Consider the following 20087-nt stretch of genomic DNA (forward strand, 5'->3'; position numbering starts at 1 on the left):
CCCAGGCAAGCAGGGTATGCCACGGGTACGCCACGCCACAGGTCACGACAGGGCGCTTGTGGAACACGCTCTGCTCACTATCCGCTGCTCTGAATACATCGCGAAGGAAAACGCATTCGTCAATTTAGAAGCAGCAGCGGCTCAGAGGCTAGTGAGTGAGATTGATGGACGAGGCTTTTGGAGATGAGCTTGAGCAGGCTTTCACTGACTGGGACGCGGAGCAGGTGAATATGGCACTGATTCTGCGTCATGCTGCAGCTCGCGAGTGGTGTTGGCCATTCGGAGTCAACCATGCCAGTTTCGCTCCGTAGGACGCTGGCCAGGACGACCTAGAGGCAAACAAGTGCAACAACGATGACGCGGAAGCAAATGCGCTCGAGCGCACGGTAAGCGACGCGCGGGCTGCGGTCGCACACTCAACGACGGGCATTCGGGTGTGGCCGTCGCCCGCCTACAGCAGCGGGAAAGTCCAACTCACAGAGGTGGAGGTGGGAGGCTGCGTGTCAGAGGTTGTGGCTCTATGGCCGTCATGGCGGGCGCCAGAGCGCGGCAGCTGGGGCAAGCGCACACATGGCACGGGGGTTTCTGCGCCCCGGCAGTCGGGCACACACGCAGCGTATCACACAACCCCAACCCAACCACCGACCCCCACGCGTCACACACCGCAGATCCAAGCGACACAGCCGCCCACAGAAGGCTCTGCCGCCTCGGCCGCCACCCCAGACGCGCGGCCGCGGCTGCACCTGCTGCAGTTGCCGCGTGAGATGCTGCTGCGTGTGATGTCGCTGCTGCCGGCCACGGGGCTGACGGCGGCGGCGTGCACCTGCCGGCTGCTGTCGGAGCTGGCGTCGGAGGACGCGGTGTGGCGGCGGCTGTACCTGTGCAGGTGCGTGCAGCCTGGGCAGGGGCGGGCGCTGGTGGTGGGGCGGTGGTGGTGGTGGCGGCGGCGGTGTGTGTGTGTGTGTGTGTGTGTGTGTGTGTGTGTGTGTGTGTGTGTGTGTGTGTGTGCGTGTGTGTGTGGGGGGGCTATGTACATCCGTGCGTCCATGGGGGACGACCGATGGCGTGGCAAGGCCAGGGGCGCCGTGACTGCTGTCATCAGGCTTCTAGGGGACCTGCGCCATTTTGTACGTGTGCATGTGCGCATGCATGTGCAGCGGTTGGTCCAGTGGGTCACATGCCTCTCTATCCACGGCGACGGCCTCACCACATGACTGCTAATAGTCTGGCACACTGTGTGACCCGTTGTGGCTACTGCCGCCACGCACCCCGCCTGCAGGTGGGGCAAGCCCGAGCAGCACGTGCGCGCCAACGGCAAGCAGTGGAAGGTGCGCGATTCAGTCATGGCCCCCTCCCGCCCTCGCTTTCTCTCCCGTTTGGCGCACTGCCGCGCTCTGCCGCCCTGCTTGCGCCCGAGGCACCGCCGCCTGCGACGTACGCATGTTTGCGACGAAGCTCTCCACCAGTGCCTAACAGCATCAGCGGTTTAAACCTGACAAGGACAATCACTTCCCTGTTGAGCACCGACTATTCCTGCCCTCCGCCCCCCTCCCCCCCCCCCGGGCAGCGCACCTACCTGGACGCGGACGGCGAGGAGTGGGAGGCCACACGCCGCCAGCACCAGGACCTGGACCTGGACCTGGCGCCCGCACCCAAACCCAAACCCGGTGGTAGCGGTGCCGCCGGCCCCACTGGCGGCGGCGGCTCCAGCAGGGCCGCCGGCCGCTGCCGCGGCAGCGGCGGCGCCGCCGCCGCCGCCGCCGCCGCCGCTACCACCGGCTCCGCCGCGGGCGGCACGCCGGCGGCGACGCCCAGTCGCGGCGCGGCCGCCTCGGCTGCCTCCGGGGCCGCTTGTGGTGCTGCTGGTGCCTCCGGCTCTGTCGCCCCGGGTGCGGTGTCGTGTGTGGGGCTGGGCGCCATGTTCCTGGACATGCTGAGGGCCAAGCGCGACACGGCGCCCGACCGCCGCCAGCTGGACGACCGGATGATGGGGGCGGACCCGGGGGACATAGCGGCCAAGGTGAGGGCAGGGTTTTTGCGTGCGTGCTTGATTGTGCGTGTGCGTGCGTGCGTGCGTGCGTGCGGTGTTGCGTGTGTATTTGAACTGTGTTTTGTGTATGTACTTAGGGGTAAGAGTGCATACACATGCATGCGACCGGTGGCCTTACAAATCAACAACACGTACGCCTGCATGTATCCAGGTGGCAGCGTGGCGACGAGCACGTGGCTTCGAGGGCCCAGGCGCGGCGGGCCCCAGCGGCAGCGGCGCCAGTGGCAGCGGCGCCAGCGGCTCGGCACCGCAGGCGCCGCCGCGCCCCGACCTCAGCCACCGCGGCCGCGCCGCGCTCACCTTCACGCGGGTGAACCCCGGCGAGGAGCCGCCCGTGTACGCGTGCGAGCAAACAGGTGCGTAAGCGACGTGTGGGCAGCGCGAAGAGGCGTGGGGGCGAGAGAGCAAAGGGACTAGGGAAACGCACAGCCAAATACGGTATGCGGGCAACGAGGCGATGGCCTGGAAATCGCAGGGCCCTTTTGAAATCGTGTAAGGCGCAATTGCTGGGCGACTACCGTAGTCTACTGATGCATTGCACTACTTGTATTACTGTATCCTACTGCAGTAGTGCCGTTGCCAGCCGCGCTGCTGCCCTTTGGCTCCCTTCCCAATCCAAATGGCCCATGCCTCGCGCACTCCGAGCACCCAGAGCACCCAGAAGCCGTTGCGTGCGCTCCGCCGCCGCCCTCTCCCCCGCCTTCACTTCTTAATTAATCGTGAATGTAATCCCCCCCCCCCCCCGCTTCCTCAGGCTGGGTGCACGTGTGCGGCGACGCCTGCACGGAGGGTGTGGTGGACGCCCGCAGCGAACTGCTGGTGTGCCCGGTGAGTCGACGAGGAGGAGGTGCAAGGGGGATACCAGCGCGTGTTTCTCAGGGCCTGTGTGGGACACCGAAACGTGGTAAAAGAGACCCGCCCGCGAACTGTGTATGTGGAGTAGCGTGGCGTGTGCGGCCGGACCGACAAGGCAGCTTGTGGACTGCCCCACGTTGCAGAGTCAGCTGACAACGACACGTGCGCCTTCCTGTCATTGCCCGTGCGCACGCACGTCCTCCGCACTCCCAACAAATTGACAGCGACACGTGCGCCTTCCTATAAGCCTATGCCCGCACACGCTCCCGCGCCCTCAGGTGTCGGGCCAGACCACAGACCGGTTGGTCCACGAGTGCGAGGAGGATGAGGCGGGCGGCTGCGGCGGCGCCGGCGGGGCGGCGGGCGGCGAGGAGGACGGCCTGGGACTGGGCATCACAGGTGGGTGGCAGGCTGGCAGGGACTCACGCATGGGCCTTGTACGTGACTGCGGTTCTGCATGGCTAGTGGCTCACGCGCTGCGCACGTTCACGTACGGCTTGTGGGCATGCAGTGCCTTGACGTGAGGCTGCGCTGCCTTGCTGCTGCCGCCTTGCCCCGCTCCCTGCACACACTGCAGCCGGCTTCGGGCGCTACTTCACCGCGGGCTACGAGTGCGAGAACGCGCAGCAGCTCAACAGGCTGCTGGGGTACAAGGCGCTGTGAGAGCGCGCCGCAGGGGGAGTGTGTTCATATTGTGGTTGTTTGGGCCGTGGGCGCGGGCTGCATGTGCGTATTGCACGCGTACAGCATTGGTGACTGGTCAGGTGTAAGCGGCCGGCAGTGCGCCGCGAGGCGCTGCAGCGAGTTGTGGGGCATGCGTCATGCGCAGACGGCCCCTGGACGACAAGGCGTTGAGTTGGCGTTTGGAGGTGTGGGACGACGTGGGGTTTGTGCCGTCAAAGCACAGAACAGAAGGCGTGACCGTTTTACGAGCTCGTATGATGTAGCATGGATTGAATAATGACATGTGATTTTTGTTACAAGCGACGAATGCGTGGGGTTTTGGATGGCAGGGGTTTCAGTCGCCCGATTGCGCATGCACACGTGACCAAATTTATGCTCAACGACGTGACCATTGCTTTATACATACTTGTGTATCGGTTGGCACTTATAACAATTGGCTCGTCAAATTGACGCGAGGCTGCACTTCGATCCTGAAAGCCCCAGTTCAACAAGTCGGATAGCCAAATGGCCCCGCTCGCTCTCCAGCATCAAGGGGCCTCTAAGTGCCTCGCGGCAACCCAGCGCAAGTGTGCTCGCGTTGCGGTGAGCTGGACTCGTGCACTTGTCGACGCCGTCGGCACCGCAATCGAAAGACGCGTGCGTCGAGCAATTGTGGAAGCCGCTGACGAATTGTCCGCATGTGACATTGCAGGCTCGCGTCCCCGCTCGTCTCAGCGTCATGGCCCAGGTGCGGACGTTGGGACTGCACTTGCACGAATGTGATGGGGCCGCACCGAGTCTGCGCGGACGTCTCGCTGACGTTTCGCGTTGAATGCATCTCGCAATAGGCAGCTGCTGCGCCTGCTGACAACACTAAGAAGCTGTGGGGCGGTCGCTTCACGGGCAAGACGGACCCGCTCATGGAGAAGTTCAACGAGTCGCTGCCCTTTGACAAGCGCCTGTGGGCTGAGGACATCAAGGTGCGGCACAGGGAGGGGGGCGAGTGGTGGGGTGGGGCTGGGGGGGACGCGGGTTTGGTGGCCAGGGCAGGGAGGGAAGACGTGCGGGGCTAGGCAAGAGGCTGCGAGGGCCCAGGGTAACACCAGACCGTGCCGTGTCGCGTGCCCGGCTTGCTGCCCACCTTGCCCGGCCATCCCCACCGCCCTCCCCACCAGCAATGACACGTACACATTCACACACTCCCCCACACCCACATACCCACACACCCACGCATTCCCCAACAGGGCAGCCAGGCGTACGCCAAGGCTCTTGCCAAGGCCGGCATTCTGGCACATGACGAGGCCGTGACCATTGTGGAGGGGCTGGCCAAGGTGCGCACACCCGGCAGCAGGGCGGGTGGGTGGGTGGGTGGGGTGGGGGGGCAGAGAGAGGCGCGGGCTGAGAGGGGGCTGAGAGGGGGGTCAGCGAGGCGCAGGCTCAGGGGGAGGCGTCTGAGGGGGGCTGAGATGGTGGTGGGGGAGCTGCGGGTGCTGGGGCTGCTGCGGTGGCGGGCGGGCGGGCGGGCGGGCGACGTGTACGTGAGTAGCCGCTGACCGGGCGCTGGGCCTTTGCGCACGCCACAGCCCACATGACACCGCCGCAAGGCCCGCCGCGCCCCACCCACGTTCACACACTCCCCACACCCACGCGTGCGCGCGCCTCCTTCCCCTCAATACACGCGCCTCCTTCCCCTGGCCCCCGCCTGCTCCCCCCATCCGGCCGCCCCGCCTGCAGGTGGCTGAGGAGTGGAAGGCGGGTGCCTTTGTGATCAAGGCGGGTGACGAGGACATCCACACGGCCAACGAGCGGCGCCTCACGGAGCTGGTGGGGGCGGTGGGCGGCAAGCTGCACACCGGCCGCTCGCGCAACGACCAGGTGAGGGTGGGTGGGTGGGTGGGTGGGTGGGGGTGGGGTGGGTGGGTGGGTGGGTGGGTGGGTGGGTGGGTGGGTGGGTGGGTGGGTGGGTGGGGGTTTGAGATACCGGTACCAGGCCAAACTAAACCGAACCCAAGGGGGTGGCGTAGGGGCGTGGGAGGGGGGGAGTGCGGAAGCCGGGAGGCAGGAGTAAGGGCGGGAGGAGGGGGCCGGAGGAGAAGCAGGGACGAAGTCGATGACAGGCGCAGTCGGTGGCGGCGGTGGCGGGTGTGCCGTTGTGCAGTGGCTGTGGAGGCCATGTGCAGGGCGGCGGCGGGGCCGGGCCGGGGGTGGGAGACTTGTCCAGACCCCGTGGCCCTCTTCCAGCCCCGTCCGCCACTGCCGCCACCACCACCGCCGCCGCCGTAGCCACCACCCCTCACGTCGAGGCACTTCACAGATGCGAAGCAACCACACCGTTCTCCACATGAACAGCTACCCTCCCAAACCCAACTTTCCCTTCCCGCCTTACCTAACCATGACCCGCTACCCCCCCCCCCTTTATTTCTTAACTAACCATGAATGCCCCCCCCCGGCTGTACCTGGCTACGACTTCACTTCGTAAACTTAATGTGTGTAACCCCCCTTACACACACACACACACCCCTCCCCGCCCCTCCAAAGGTTGCCACCGACTACCGGCTGTGGCTGGTGGGTCAGGTGGAGGTGATGCGGTCCGAGGTGGGCGAGCTGATGCGCGTGGCGGCGGACCGCTCCGAGGCAGAGGTGGAGGTGCTCATGCCGGGTGAGGGGGCAGGGAGGGGGGGAGGGGGAGGGGGAGGTGCTCATGCCGGTGAGGGTAGGGAGGGGAGGGGCAGAGGAGGGAGGGGGAGGAGGGGGCGGCTGAGTGCGGGAGAGGCAGGGATGAGGGCGATAGAAAGTTGCGTATTGTCGGTAAACTCAAAGGACTAGAGCAAGAGAACAAACCTAAACAAGGGAGCTGGAGCGAGGCCAAATCTGAACGTGACATCGCCCGCCTCCTCCCGCTGCCTGCTCCCCCACCTCCTCCCCCATCTCGCCCCCCCCCCCACACACACACAGGCTTCACGCACCTTCAGAATGCCATGACTGTGCGCTGGAGCCACTGGCTGATGAGCCACGCCGCGGCCTGGCAGCGCGACGACATGCGGCTGCGGGACCTGCTGCCGCGGGTGGCCACACTGCCGCTGGGCTCGGGTGGGTGAGGGAGGGGAGGGGAGGGGAGGGGGGGAGGGGGAGGGAGAGGAGGGGAGAAGGGGGGGGGAGACGAGGAGGGTGGAAGGGTGGGGGCGGGGCGGGTGGAGGCTAGAGGGTGGGGCTGGGTGGGTGGACGGAGTGCACTGGTAGAGGAGGGATAGGGTACATTGAGACGGGAGGAGGGATGCAGGGGCGAAGGTGGGGAGGAGGGGAGGGGAGGAGGCGTGGAGCTGGAGTGGGCCGACGAGTGTGCGGACGGGGCAGGCGGCAACGGGGATTAAACGGCGGGGGGCCGGGGCGTGTGCACGACAGGGGCTTGCGCGTCTGCGATTGTGGGGGCACACAGGGACAGGAGCACGACGTGGGACACGCATAGATACGCCGCATTGACAACACACACACACACACACACACACACACACACACACACACACACACAAACACAAACACACACAAACACAAACACACACACGCCCCCCCCCCTACACACACGCCCCCTCCCCAGGCGCCCTGGCCGGCAACCCCTTTCTGGTGGACCGCCAGTTCATCGCCAAGGAGTTGGGTTTCGGCGGCGGCGTGTGCCCCAACTCCATGGACGCGGTGAGGGGAGGAGGAGGGGGAGGAGGGCGGGGGGGGGCAGGAGGGGGGAGGAGGAGGGGGGGAGGGGGTTAACTTTGAAGCGTAAGGAAACAGTCGGGAGGAGGGGGGGAAGGAGGGGGCCTGGAGGAGGGGGGGAGGAGGAGGGTGGCTGAAGGGGGCTTGGGGAGGAGGAGGGGGTGGGGAGGAGGAGGGGGGGAGGGGGTTAACTTTGAAGCGTAAGGAAACAGTCGGGAGGAGGGGGGGAAGGAGGGGGCCTGGAGGAGGGGGGGAGGAGGAGGGTGGCTGGAGGGGGCTGGGGGAGGAGGAGGGGGAGGATTGGGAGGGGGCTGGGGGAGGGTGCCCGCAGCTGGGGGAGGTGGGGAGGGAGGGGGTTGCTGCTGGTGTAAAGGGCCTGTAGGCACTGAGAGCACTGTGGGGAGCCGGGGTACTGCCTGGGGCCCCGCGCTGCAGAGGTGTCGCGCAGTGTGGCGGCGCATCCCCCGCATCCCCACACGCGGGCCGCTGCCGCTGCCCGCCACACCCTTGCCACTTTGTGTGCTTTCCTAGGATATACACACACACACACACACACACACACACACACACACACACAAACACAAACACACACGGGCGCGGGCTTTCGTTTCGTTTTTTAACACAAACACACACTCCCCCTGTGCTCCTCAACACACTCCATCTTTCTCACACAAACACACACGCACACACACATGCGCAGGTGTCTGACCGCGACTTTGTGATCGAGACGGTGTTTGCGGCCAGCCTGCTGTGCGTGCACCTGTCGCGCTGGGCGGAGGACCTCATCATCTACAGCTCCGGCCCCTTCGGCTACGTGCAGTGCAGCGACGCCTACGCCACCGGCTCCTCGCTCATGCCGCAGAAGAAGAACCCCGACGCCCTGGAGCTCATCAGGTGCGGGAGGGATGGGGTGGGGGTGGGGGGGTTACATTCATGGTTAGTTAAGAAGTGAAGGCGTAGGGGGTGGATGGGGTGGGTTACATTCATGAACATTTAAGAAGTGAAGGCGTAGCCAGGAACAGTAGTAGAGCAGACGCGTTGTAGTGTGTGGGTTTGGGTGGGAGGGATGGTTGGGTAAAGCGGTACAGGATGTACTGAGGACTGCAGACCGAAGGAGCGGGGGAGGGGGAGCAGGCAGGCGGGGCGAGGGGCGTGGGGGCGGGGGTTACTGGCACCGTGCCGGGTAAGCAACACGTGACACGGAGATGCACCACACAAAGAGGGACGTGGGGAGTGGCAGGCGGGGGCCAGGGCTGAGAGGCGCGTGTGGAGGGGTGCGGGGTTGGGCGGGGGGCTGTTTCATGATACCGCTGCCTCCACCTCCTCCACCGCCTCCTGCCACCTCCACCTCCCCCACTGCCCCTCCCCGCCTCCTCCTGCTGCAGGGGCAAGGGCGGTCGTGTGCAGGGCAACCTGATGGGCGTCATGGCGGTGCTCAAGGGCACGCCCACCACATACAACAAGGACTTCCAGGCGAGAGAGCGAGAGCGAGGGAGGGAGGGAGAGCGAGGGAGAGGGAGGGAGAGGGAGGGAGAGGGAGACAGAGGGACAGGGACAGGGACAGGGACAGGGACAGGGACAGGGACAGGGGCAGGGGCAGGGGCAGGGGCAGGGGCAGGGGCAGGGGAGGCGCCCCCGGGGGCGGCGGGCCCGGGGCATGAGGTCAGACATAGGGGCGCTGCACTGAGGCCGCGAGGCGGGCGGGAGGCAGGGGGCGGGGGGCGGGGGGCGGGAGCGGACATGCGCCGCAAACACAGACGGGTTGAGAAAGCACAACGACTGGAACGCAGTGGGCTTACTGACAATTCATCATTGTGCGCATATGTGTGTATGTGTATGTGTGTGTTTGTTTGTGCAGGAGTGTTGGGAGCTGCTGTTTGACACGGTGGACACGGTGCACGACGTGGTGCGCATCGCCACCGGCGTGCTGTCCACCCTGCGGATCAAGCCCGACCGCATGAAGGCCGGTGAGCGTAGCCGAGCAGGGCTGGAGCAGCAGCCGGGCAGCAGTAGCAGCAGGGCAGGGGAGCAGCGGGAGCGGGAGCAGCAGGAGGGGTGGTTGGGAAGCGGTGGGGGTAGGGTGGGAGCGGAGGAAGGGAAGGAGGAGCAGGAGCAGGAGGAAGAGGAGGAGGAAGGGCGGTGGGGGGTGGGGGGTCGTGTCCTTGGCCGCATGGGCGGAGGCGGGGAGGCGGGGAGGAGGCGGGGAAGCAGAGCCTGCACCCACGCTCCGCGGGTCCCTACCGTCTTGCGCCTAACCCCGTGCGCCTAGCCTCTTGCGCCCACCCCCTTAGTGCATCCTGTACCCCTCTTTCCAAACATCCTTGCAACTCCCTGACCTCCTCGCCAAACCTCCCCCGCCCCCAGGCCTGTCCGCCGACATGCTCGCCACGGACTTGGCCGAGTACCTGGTGCGCAAGGGCGTGCCGTTCCGGGAGACACACCACCACAGGTGCGGCCGGGCGGGAGGGCGTGAGGGCGTGGGTGGGGCATGCCCGGGGTTGTGAGAGCTATCGAACGTTGTGCCGCGCCTGTTTCACAATGTCGGGCCACAGGGTATGCAGTTTCCTCTCCATATGTATAACAAACTGACCACCAATCATGCACGCTCACACGCTCTCCCACACACACGCGCACCACGCCACCACAGCGGCGCCGCCGTGAAGATGGCCGAGGACCGCGGCTGCACGCTGTTCGACCTCACCGTGGACGACCTCAAGACCATCCACCCGCTCTTCACCGACGACGTGGCGGCGGTGAGCGGCGGCGCGGAGCAGCAGCAGCAGCAGCAGCAGCAGCAGCAGCAGCAGTAGCCTGGGGGGGAGCGTGTGGGAGGAACGGCGGGGGAGGGGAGGCGGGGGGTGTCGTTTGCAGCCGAGCGCACGTGGTGCTTTGCCCCATTCCATGCCAGCAGGGTGACACACCTGACCATGCTGGTGTGCTGCTAGGTGGTTCACACCTACGTGTGAATTTGTGCTGGCGTGCGCACACCTTACTGTGGCCATGTGAACGGCATCCTCATGTCCTCGTGATTGCGCCCGGCACATTGCCCACAACCCCGCACCACCCAGCTCCTCAATCCAGTGCAAGGAAAGGAAATGCACGCCCGCCGCACCAACAACACGACGCATGTGTTTGCCACGTGCGCGCACACACGCGCAGGTGTGGGACTTCAACCGCAGCGCCGAGATGCGCGACACGGAGGGCGGCACCAGCAAGCGCTCGGTGCTGGAGCAGGTGCAGAAGATGCGCACCTACCTGGCGGCGGAGGGACAGCACTGAGCGGGTCGGGGGAGGGGGGGCGGGTGTGTATGTGTGTGTGTGTGCGTGTGTAAGTCTCGGTGGAGGGGTGGTCCTCTATATGGCGGCGGGGCCACAGGGGGACGGGTGTGACAGAGTTACGGCCGGAGCCAGCGGAGTCCCGGGATGGATTAAGGATCTGGGCCGGAGACACAAAAGACTGGGGGCGGGACTTCGCAGCTTGCCACAACGTTGGGGAGGCAGCGCCTGCTGCTTGGGAACGAGGAGGGCGCGGCGGCCGCGCTCGAGGAGGAGGATGCGGATTGCGACGCGCGTGCGGATGGGGGTTTGCCGGTGTCTGTGAGAGCGGCCTGGCCACACGGCCAAGCGGCCAATGAAGGAAGCGGGCGCGCGGGTTCAGAGGGTGCGCGTGCGGTACGTAGGCGTGGCCAGGGCAGCGTGACGGAAGGCTCATCGGTGGCTCGGGGCTTCCACCGAGGGTGCACAGAAGCTGCGGCTGCGCGGTTTTGTCGCCGGTGGGAACATTACCTGAATCCTGCATGGGGGCTCAGCAGGAGTGGGCCGGGAGTGGGCGGGGAGTGGAAGAGTCAAACCCGCGGGTCGAGTACGGCCTTGCGGTTTTGGGCAGTCTTTTTAAATAGAACATGTTACATGAAAGAGCGTCCAAAGCTGTGCATCCAGACTTGCAGCGTCCGAAAACGGCGGAAGGGGGTGGGTTGGCGGAAGGTGTGGCCGGGAGTGGATGGACCCGCGGGGCTGCCCCCACTCCAGGGCCCCCGGGTCAGACTGCGGCCGGCGCAGTCTGCTGCTGCAATGCAATTCGAGGCCTAGGGAACTTGGAAAGGAACTCGGCCAGACTGCACTCCAGCGTCGCGGCGCGGCGCGGAAGCCCTAGATTGCGGCGCGTGGAAGAGCCCTGGAGCCGAAACGCTCAAAACCTGCCCAAGGAACGTGTCAAAGGCGTCAGCCTTAAATGCCAACCTTGCCTGCCCAACCGCAGCAGCTGTTGAGAATTGCACTGTGAAGCTGTTTGCATTGGCACCGCGCTAGTCCCGGCAACCCCGCAGCCTCATTACCCTGCCACTCCGCACCACCTCCACAACACACCGCAAGCCCAGCGCAGCCTCCACCTCCACCAGCAGCCGAATGGCCTCCAACTCGCCCCATAGCCGCCGGTGTCGCCGGCAGCAGCAGCAGCAGCCGCTGCCGGCCATGCTACTGCTGGCGGCGGCGCTGCTGGCGGCGGCCGCGCCGTCGGCGCTGCTGGCGGCGGCCCAGTCCCTGCCCGACAAGGGCACGTGTGTGGCCACGGCGGCCTCGCAGCAAGACAACCTGAACGTGCTGGCGCCGTGTGTGGGCGGGCCCACGGTGCGGGCGGGCGGGCGGGCGGGCGGGCGGGTTGCGTGCGCACGTGTCGTCGCACGTTTCGGTGGGGTGGGCGGAGCGCTGCCTGCCTGCGCACAAGATCACAACGCAGGAGCTGCCATCATCCCCTGCATTGGGCTGTGTGCTTCTGGTTTCTGAGGCGCAAAGCTGCGTTGGCGGGCGCGTGCGATGCGTCTGCCTGTGATCGCAGCGCCTCCGCGCACAGCATGCACCATCAGCGCACCCTCCCCCACCCTCATTTCCATTAGGATGGGCTGCTATCTACAACCCCCCTCCCCATTCCTTACGGGATTGGTTCAACGTTAACCCCCTCCCCATTCCTCCTCCTCTTCTCCCCGTCCCTTGCCCCTTCTCCCACCCCCCGCGCGCCGCACAGGCCTCCTGCTGCTCCACTGTCAACGGCTTCGCCGGCCCCGGCGCCCCGCTGGCCTACTGCCTGTGCTACCCCGACCTGCTGGAGCAGGTAGGAGCCGGCACTCCTGCTGGGCGCGTGTGTGTAACTGTGTGTGTGTGTGTGTGTGTGTGAGTGTGAGTGTGCGTGCGCGTGTGTGTGCACATATCCGTGCAATGACCGCACGACAAGCGATGTCGACATGAAATGAGAGCCCCCAGTTCCCCACCTTGACCTCGTGTGTTTGTGTGTACATTGGCTCGCGCTCTCGCAGCTGCTGCAGACGGTGGAGTCCAACAGCCTGGCCCAGCGCTTCGGCGTCAACCGCAACCTCGTGTCCTCCGTGTGAGTCCGTGTCCTTGTGGTGCATTCGCGTGGGCCCGGCGGGGGCTGACCAGCAAGCAGCAAGGTGCTGTGCTGCAGCTTCATCCGTGCGTGGATGTTGGAGCCAAACCGTATGCACCCGTATGGTCCCATGCAACCGCTCTCAGCTGCTCACAACCGCTCACAACCACTCACAACCGCTCACAACCGCCCACACAGGCTGAACTCGTGCAACATCCCCAACGCCAACAACGCCGGCTCCTGCCCCGCCACTCCCGGCGGCGGCGGCCCCGGCGTGTCTGTCACCGCTCCCGGCACCACCGTCGGTGTGGCCCCGGGCGGTGCCACCTCCGTCACCGCCCCCGGCACCACTGTGAACGCCGGCCCGGGTGGCACCTCTGTCACCGCGCCCTTCACCAACGTCAACGTGAGTCGGGACGCCCGAGGGCGAGGCGCGCGGGGAGGCTGCTGTCAGTCCTGGCCCCTTCCGCGTGGTAACGCGGCGTGATGCATCCAAACAGTTCCTGGCCTGCACAGCATGCCGATAAAACACCCCGGTGCCCCTTCATATTGCACACAGGTGGGTGGCCCTGGCAAGCCCGGCCCCGCCGCTGCCCCCGCCGGCGGCGCCCGCCCTGGCCCCGCGCCGCCGCAGCCTGCTTCGTCTGGCGGCCGCCCGCCCTTTGGCAGCCGCATTGTCAAGGCGCTGGAGCGCTACTGCGACACCCACCCCTGGCACCCGGCCTGCAGCAAGTAGACGAACACGAACAGCCGTGTTTGTCCGGGTGTGCGTGGCCTAGACTGCATGTGCGAGGCGCGCATCACGTGTCCCACCGCATGCGTTAGTTGTTAGGCCGCCCAGAGCCGCTCGAGGCAGCAGGGGCTGGGTATGTGGTTCACGGGAGAACAGGCGGCCGTACATAAATTTGCGGTGGCTGAGGGGTGCTACTGCGGCGGCGACTGTCGGGGCCTGCGGTTTTCATGTTTACAGTTTTGAAAGTTGCCGTAGCTTTTGAGGGACGTTACGACACCACATCCGGGTGCGGTGACTGTGGCCTGGCGTGGCGACGGGGGCGATGGCCTCCGTTGCACTTCATCATGACAGACACGCACGCACCTCCGTTAGCGCGCCATTTTGTCGGGGCTGGACCTTGCGAGAGGAGCATGGACCGACCCTGTTCGCACACTACTCGCATCCAATGAGGACAACCCGTCCGTTGCATTCGTGCGTGGGCCCAACACCGTGCCTACCTCGTTGGTGTGCTTGGTGAGGGAGGGCTGGTGCCGAGGGTGTATGTTGATCTAGCTGGCGGCCTGACTCAGCGGGCACTGCGTAAGCGCCCGAGCGTTGAAGGGTTGCAGTTCACGGTGTGCCCGTTGGGGATTTGCGGATTACACGCGGGGTTTTGGGCACCCCAATAAAGGCAGTTGTTCGGACCGGACCGGGTGTGGGCTGTAGTCCCAGCAAGGGGTTGGTCTCACATCAACGCCAGTAGTGAGACATAAACCTGCAATGCAGCTCCCACATGTGTAAACATTCAAGAATACTTTAATTGCGCCTTGCATGCGTAGCGGCTTGTGCCAAGTCGTTGCAATGCCTGCAGCACCAGTTCTGCAGGACCTGGTCCGGCCGCCTGCGGGCCTCTCGATCGTGCCTCCAACGCACATGCACCGTACTCCAGAGTTGCGAGTCAACCACACCACGTCCTCACCACAACGCCAATAAAATACAAAAGTCGCGACCAGAACCCTCACCTGACAGGCACGTGCAAAACGCCTGCCAGCTTACAACGCCGCTCACAACGAATGTCAGCACAACGCCGCCGCCTTGTCGTGCTGCATACCAAAATGCACCGAATGAAATACAACGTGGCAGGGGCTGTGTCCCACACGATCACGACCCCGGCCTCACGACCCAAGCCACTCTATCAAGCCACGCTGCGTCTCCAGCCCAACCACGGACCCGTATAAACCAACAAGCAAACAAAAACTTCCAAGCAAGCAGCCAGAAGCGTCACCTCACACATACTCACTCCTGCGTGCTGGCTTCGCAGCCCGCCCCCCAGCACCGCCTGCTCACCGCCCGCCAATCCCCAGCCCCAGCCGCACACAGCAGCCCCAGCCGCACACAGCGTGCGGGTCCCCGCCGCCTGCCACCCCAGCGCCTCAGCCCCACAGCTCGCCGTAGGTGGCATATGCGAACCACAGCCCGAACAGCGGCGTGAGCACGAACAGGGCCCCCACCAAGGTCAGGATGTTGAAGGGCGAGCCCTGTGGGGCGGCAAAGAGGAAGACGAAGGTAGAGGGAGGAGGGCGAAGGAGGGGTCAGAAGACGAGGGCCGCAGGAATGGCAGGCGTACTGTTTGGCGCCGATGCGCTCGTGGGCCTGGCACGCAGCGCTCCTGGCCCGCACCCCCCCTGGTCCGCAAACCCCCCTTGGTCGGCACCCCCCCCCCCCGGTGGTCCGCACCTTGTACTCGGAGCCATCCCAGTTGTCACTGCGGGCGGCAGGCGCAAGAGGGCGGGCACAGCAGGGCACAGCGTCAGGCGGCGTCCAGTTCGCGGCGGCAGGGCAAAAGGCCGTGGGGGTAGCGTGGACAATCACGTCATCAGGCCAGCCGCGATAGAAGACACCGGTGCGAAGTCGGTGCGGCTGCCCCGCATGTAGCAGCCCTCTAGCCTGTCTCGCCGTCGCCCCCGCTTGCACTCACGTGTACAGGTCCTTGCGCTCCTTGCCGTTGTTCTGCAGGTTCAGGAGCGACCACACAAGCGAGGTGAGTATGCTGACAGCAATGAGTACTTGCAGCACCGGTCCAACAGTCATAGTCATCGCCAGAGGCCTTTCCATCCTTCCATCCTTCCATCCTTCCATCCTTCCCTTGCCCTGTTGTCCTGGACGCCAACCGCCGCCAGACACTGGGTGCCATCCCCGGGACCCCCAAGGCCATTCCAGAGATGATGAGTCCTGGCTGTGCTGGCCCGCCGAGGCGGCCACACCCAGGGGCCCTTCTTCACTCTCGTCCTGCCCTGCTCTCCCACTCCCAGACACCACCCTGTCCACCCGGACGCTTGGTGCCATTCCGGGTTCACTCACCGCCACGCGGTTGGCCTCACGGCGGTACTCTGCAGCATCAAGGTGCGCACATGCATTGCGGGGCGTTGCAACTTGCCGGACACGTGACATTCAAGCAGCGACAAGGCGGTGCAGACAAGGGACTGCGGCAGCAAGGCAGCTGCAGTTGGGGTGCCCTGCTTGGCGGTGGTTGCGGGCAGGCTGCCCTGTTTGCACCCCTCTGCGACAGTGTCTAAACGCCGGAGCAAAAGGGGCAGCGTGCCTCTCCCTCGGCGCCCGCGGCTCTCACCGATCTCCTCGCGCACGGTGCGGGGCCGCGACAGCTCGCGTGTCTTTGTGTACCAGTCTGCGTGAGGAGGGCACGGAAATGCGGGCGCGCCGGGGTTGCAAGCATCACCAACAGTGCGCTGTGTGCACGATGTCGCCACCCGCACGAAATGCGCGTTCTGCGTGGTTGATAGCGATCCCCAGCGCCCCAAGTCGTGGTGCCTTCCCTGTCCCCTGCGCTGCGAGTCGGCCGGCGCGTTCGCACACGACTAACGCAGGCACTGCATCGTTCCCCGCGCCCCGCCGTACCCGCGCCGTAATCCAGGCTCTTGCCCGAGGGGGCTGCCTTGCCGTTCGGAGCCTTCTTGTTGGCAGCGGCGCAGACCACCAGCGCCGGGCGCCGGGCGGCGGCTGCACGCGCAAAGGGTTTGTGTGGGGTCAGGGCTGTCCAGTCGCTCAGACGTGAGGGTTTGGGGTCCAGCGAGGCAGCAGCAGGACCCCTGGCCAAATACTCTGCTTTTATAGACGCTAGCGCTTCTACAGCGACACATTACAACACATTCCCGGCGAGTGAGTCGTTTGTGGGTGCACTTGCACTTCCTTGCTCACCCGGCAGCGATACTCCAAGGGGACGAGTGACTGTCGCTGCCATTTTGTTTACCTATGTATTTGGTTTGGCGTGTTGCGGACTAAAATGAGATGTCGATTCATGGCGATTGGCGCTTCACGCTTTGGGCTTGCATCTGCATGTTGCTGAAAACATTGACATCCATAGTTAGTAACATTTACTTTATAAGCTTCAAAGTCTTTGCAGCGTTGACCCCGGAGCTGCGCCGGAAGAATCTGCAGCCACCCCCTCTCATTTCTTACAGTAATCCCGCCAACCAGAGTCAAGACTCTTGGGTAGAGCAATCGTCATCATGGGTGGCGGACTTAATTTCCTGAACAAGAAGACATGGCATCCTGCCAGGCCGCAGAACCTCGAGGAAGTATGGAAGCGCGAGCAGGCAGCAGCGGCGGAGGCCAAAAAGGCGGAGGAGCTTCGAAAGCAGCTCGAGGAGGAGCGCAAGCGCAGCGAGTTCGTGCAGATGGCCATGGACACGGGGCACCTGAGGTGGGACCGCCAGCCACCGAGCGGGTTTGGGGCTTTGGGCCTGCGTGGGCTTGGCGAGATGATAGCTGCATTCACCCCCGCCACACAGCCCGCAAACCTTAGAGTATTGACAACGGCATTCACGGCACTGCGCCCCCAATGACACGGTGCGTGACTCCTCACTCCACAGGAAGGAGGAGCGGCTGGACTGGATGTATGCCAGCGGCATGCAGGCCAAGGTGGACGCCGAGAAGCGGCGCGAGGAGATGCTGACGGGCAAGGCGGAGGTGGAGCTGCGGCCCGAGCAGCAGGCTGGCACCGAAGTCAGCAGGGTGAGGCGACTGCGTGGCGCGTGCGATGCCTGCCCGGGCGGTCGTTGGGTTGGGGCGGTATCGGGGGCGGAGCACACACTTGTGCTGGGGGTTAACGTTGAACCAATCCCGTAAGGAAACAGTCGCGGGTGCTGGGGGGGGGGCATCCGTGTCGGCGCCATCCGCTGTCGCGCCCCCGGCCCCTGGAGCTCTGGCTCCTAGGGCTCTGCCTCCTGGGGCCCTGGATCCATCACACCCATACCACAACACGCACAGCCCCGCATCACGCTCTCACACACGATGTTTCTCAGGTTGCCTGCACGGTACCAACAGACACACGCCGGGCGCCTCGCCTACCCCCCGCCTTCATGCGCCCCGCAGGCTGAGCAGCTGGCGAACCTGCCGTCCTTCTACGCCCAGGCCACGCCCGCCTCCCAGAACGAGACGTGGATGCGCCTCAACAACGACCCGCTCTTTGCCGTGAGTGCGCCACGTGACGCGCTAAGGCTGCCTGCCTGCCGGGCTGTCGGGCTATGGCCTGACTGCATTCGTGCAGGCATCTACCGGCTAGAGGCTGTTGTCGGGCTCTGCATTACCGTACGGCAGAGGTGCATGACACCGCCAGCTGACGCTTTGCCTCTGTCCGTGCCTGCTCCTCGCTCGCGCTCGCAGATCAAGCGGCAGCAGCAGGAGCAGCTCGCCAAGCTGCGCGACAACCCCATCAAGATGATGGAGCTGCTGAAGAACCTGAACAAGGCAAGAGCCGCTTCAGAGGGTGATGTGCCAAGTCTGCCTGGCGTGTTATGGAGGGCATGGCGGTAGGGGGGCGCACGATAATGCGGCCCGTGGCGAAGTAAAAACGCGACAGCAGGCGCGCTGTGTAACCCTGCCGCTTGCCCCTGCCCTGCCCCGGCATGGCCTGCAGGCCAAGGAGAAGGAGGGCAAGAAGGAGGGCAAGAAGGAGAAAAAGGAAAAGAAGGACAAGAAGGAGAAGAAGAGCCGTAAGCGGGAGCGCGGCAGCAGTGACAGCAGCGATGACGAGCGAGCGCCCAAGCGCAGCAGGTGAGCCGACTGGCTGCGGGCGCCGCCGCAGTAGCTGTGTGTGCACGTTGAAGGGCTATACTGCTCGTTGTTTAGCAAGGAGGCCTAACTTGCCCGTCCCCTGTTGGCTGCTGTTGCTGTCCCTGCAGCCCGACCGGCATGCCACCCCCACCCCCACGACACGCCGACCACCCGCCGGCACGGCGCGAGGACCAGCCGCCACGCCACCCACACGACGCCCCACCGCACTCGCGCGACCACCCGCCGCGCGCCCGCTCCCCGGTCGGGGACCGGGACCGCGGCCGGGATTGGGAGCGCGAGCGCGAGCGTGAGCGTGGGCGGGAGGAGGGCCGGGGCCGTGGCGATGACCGCCGCGCTGCCAGCGGCGCCGAGTATGAGCGCCGTGACCGGGAGCGGGAACGCGGCGAGGAGTATGGCGGTGAGCGCGGCAGGGCGGAAGACGGGCGGCGGCGGGAGCCGGCAGCCGCTCCTCCGCATGGTCGTGACGGTCGTGACGGCCGTGATGGCCGCGACGGCCGGGACCGCGATCATGACGGAGACCGCACGCGTGAGCGCGGGCACGAGCGGCACGAGGGCGCACACGGGGACGACCGGCGTGGCGGCAGGCATGGTGAGGAGCGGCACGGGGACCGGGAGGAGCGGCAGCGCGAGGAGCGGCGGCAGCTGGACCCTGGGTACGGCCTCAAGCACTCGGCCGCGGCGCCTGAGGTGCTGGTGGCGGCGGCGGACACGACGGCGGCGCGCGCGGCGGAGACGCGTGCGCGTCTGGAGGAGGCGCGGCGGGTGCGCGAGGAGGAGGAGCGCGCCAAGGCGGCGCAGCGCTATGTGCGGAAGGAGTACAAGACCGGCGGCATGACGGGTGCGGGGGCAGGGATGGGGAGGTTTCAAATACGGTTGGGTAGAAGTGGTTGGTGTGTCGGGGAGGTGGCTGGTGTGGACTTGGTGGCGCCAAGGCGGGCACGGCACGGCACAGCTGCACCAGCTCATCAGGTGCAAATAACACTGACTCCTGCGTTTGGGAACTTGCGCTCACCTGCCTTGTCCTTCTAACCTTCTTACACTACCTTCACACCTCAGAGGAGGAGCGGCAGCGGAAGCTGGCTGAGATGCTGGGCAACGCGGACGAGCATGAGGCGCAGCGCCGCCGGCGGTTGGAGGAGGCGGCGGCGGCCGACGCGGACGACGAGCGGCAGCGGCTGGTGCACCACTCGGACACGGGCCGCGGCGGCGACGCGTTTAAGGACGCCGCCTCACGCGACGTGTACAGCAAGTTGCAGGGGTCGCTCGAGGCGCGCGTGAATTCGCGTCGGCACTTTAGCGCGCGCTGAGGGCGCCACCGGTAGTGTTTCGGCGTGTTCGTGGAGGCGGAGGCTCGATAGGCGGGATGGCTCAAGAACTTTCGGGTGGTGGGGAAGAGCGTTTGCGGCCAGAGGTGCTGGTGGCTGATGGGTGAAGGGTCTGGGAGTTGTTCAGTGCACTGTATTGGTAGTTACCTGTTGGCATGGCGGATGAGCGTGGTGCGATGGGCGGAGCGGGGACTTGCGTGCCATGACTTGACACAGGTCGACAATGCGGCGGTAGCCGGATTGAGAACTACCTGACCTTAGCGGGCGCTTGCAGGCAAATTGTTGTGTAATCTGTATACGTTA

The 20087-nt window shown here is 65.5% G+C and overlaps 5 protein-coding genes across 5 annotated transcripts; 4 read left to right on the forward strand and 1 right to left on the reverse strand.

The window, feature by feature from the left end:
• Positions 1-118: 118 nt before the first annotated feature.
• On the forward strand, positions 119-3970 carry CHLRE_01g021200v5 (uncharacterized protein). Its single transcript, XM_043058475.1, has 9 exons — positions 119-224; positions 312-386; positions 669-886; positions 1280-1328; positions 1568-2020; positions 2202-2406; positions 2805-2878; positions 3184-3304; positions 3483-3970. The coding sequence occupies exons 1-9, from the start codon at positions 165-167 to the stop codon at positions 3566-3568; spliced, it is 1341 nt and encodes a 446-aa protein (XP_042928389.1). The 5' UTR covers positions 119-164; the 3' UTR covers positions 3569-3970.
• Positions 3971-4018: 48 nt separating this feature from the next.
• CHLRE_01g021251v5 (uncharacterized protein) lies at positions 4019-11380 on the forward strand. Its single transcript, XM_043058476.1, has 14 exons — positions 4019-4171; positions 4281-4316; positions 4417-4548; positions 4813-4899; positions 5303-5443; positions 6107-6227; positions 6524-6658; positions 7164-7258; positions 7974-8167; positions 8659-8746; positions 9132-9240; positions 9638-9722; positions 9921-10026; positions 10433-11380. Exons 1-14 carry the CDS (start codon positions 4094-4096, stop codon positions 10550-10552), a joined length of 1527 nt encoding a protein of 508 aa, XP_042928390.1. The 5' UTR covers positions 4019-4093; the 3' UTR covers positions 10553-11380.
• A 118-nt stretch (positions 11381-11498) lies between these two features.
• Positions 11499-13740, forward strand: CHLRE_01g021300v5 (uncharacterized protein). Its single transcript, XM_043058477.1, has 5 exons — positions 11499-11899; positions 12294-12380; positions 12583-12653; positions 12852-13059; positions 13213-13740. Exons 1-5 carry the CDS (start codon positions 11678-11680, stop codon positions 13387-13389), a joined length of 765 nt encoding a protein of 254 aa, XP_042928391.1. The 5' UTR covers positions 11499-11677; the 3' UTR covers positions 13390-13740.
• Positions 13741-14012: 272 nt separating this feature from the next.
• On the reverse strand, positions 14013-16668 carry CHLRE_01g021350v5 (uncharacterized protein). The gene is made up of 7 exons (XM_001689909.2): positions 16582-16668; positions 16282-16383; positions 15995-16051; positions 15727-15755; positions 15344-15375; positions 15103-15130; positions 14013-14903 (listed from the first exon to the last, which is right to left on the reverse strand). The coding sequence occupies exons 1-7, from the start codon at positions 16622-16624 to the stop codon at positions 14799-14801; spliced, it is 396 nt and encodes a 131-aa protein (XP_001689961.1). The 5' UTR covers positions 16625-16668; the 3' UTR covers positions 14013-14798.
• A 100-nt stretch (positions 16669-16768) lies between these two features.
• Positions 16769-20086, forward strand: CHLRE_01g021400v5 (uncharacterized protein). Its single transcript, XM_043058478.1, has 7 exons — positions 16769-17086; positions 17256-17397; positions 17758-17856; positions 18049-18132; positions 18302-18438; positions 18567-19297; positions 19516-20086. Exons 1-7 carry the CDS (start codon positions 16893-16895, stop codon positions 19764-19766), a joined length of 1638 nt encoding a protein of 545 aa, XP_042928392.1. The 5' UTR covers positions 16769-16892; the 3' UTR covers positions 19767-20086.
• Position 20087: the final 1 nt, after the last annotated feature.

The sequence above is a fragment of the Chlamydomonas reinhardtii genome, chromosome 1 (assembly GCF_000002595.2).
Source record: "Chlamydomonas reinhardtii strain CC-503 cw92 mt+ chromosome 1, whole genome shotgun sequence".
In the NCBI taxonomy this organism is placed as follows: Eukaryota; Viridiplantae; Chlorophyta; class Chlorophyceae; order Chlamydomonadales; family Chlamydomonadaceae; genus Chlamydomonas; species Chlamydomonas reinhardtii.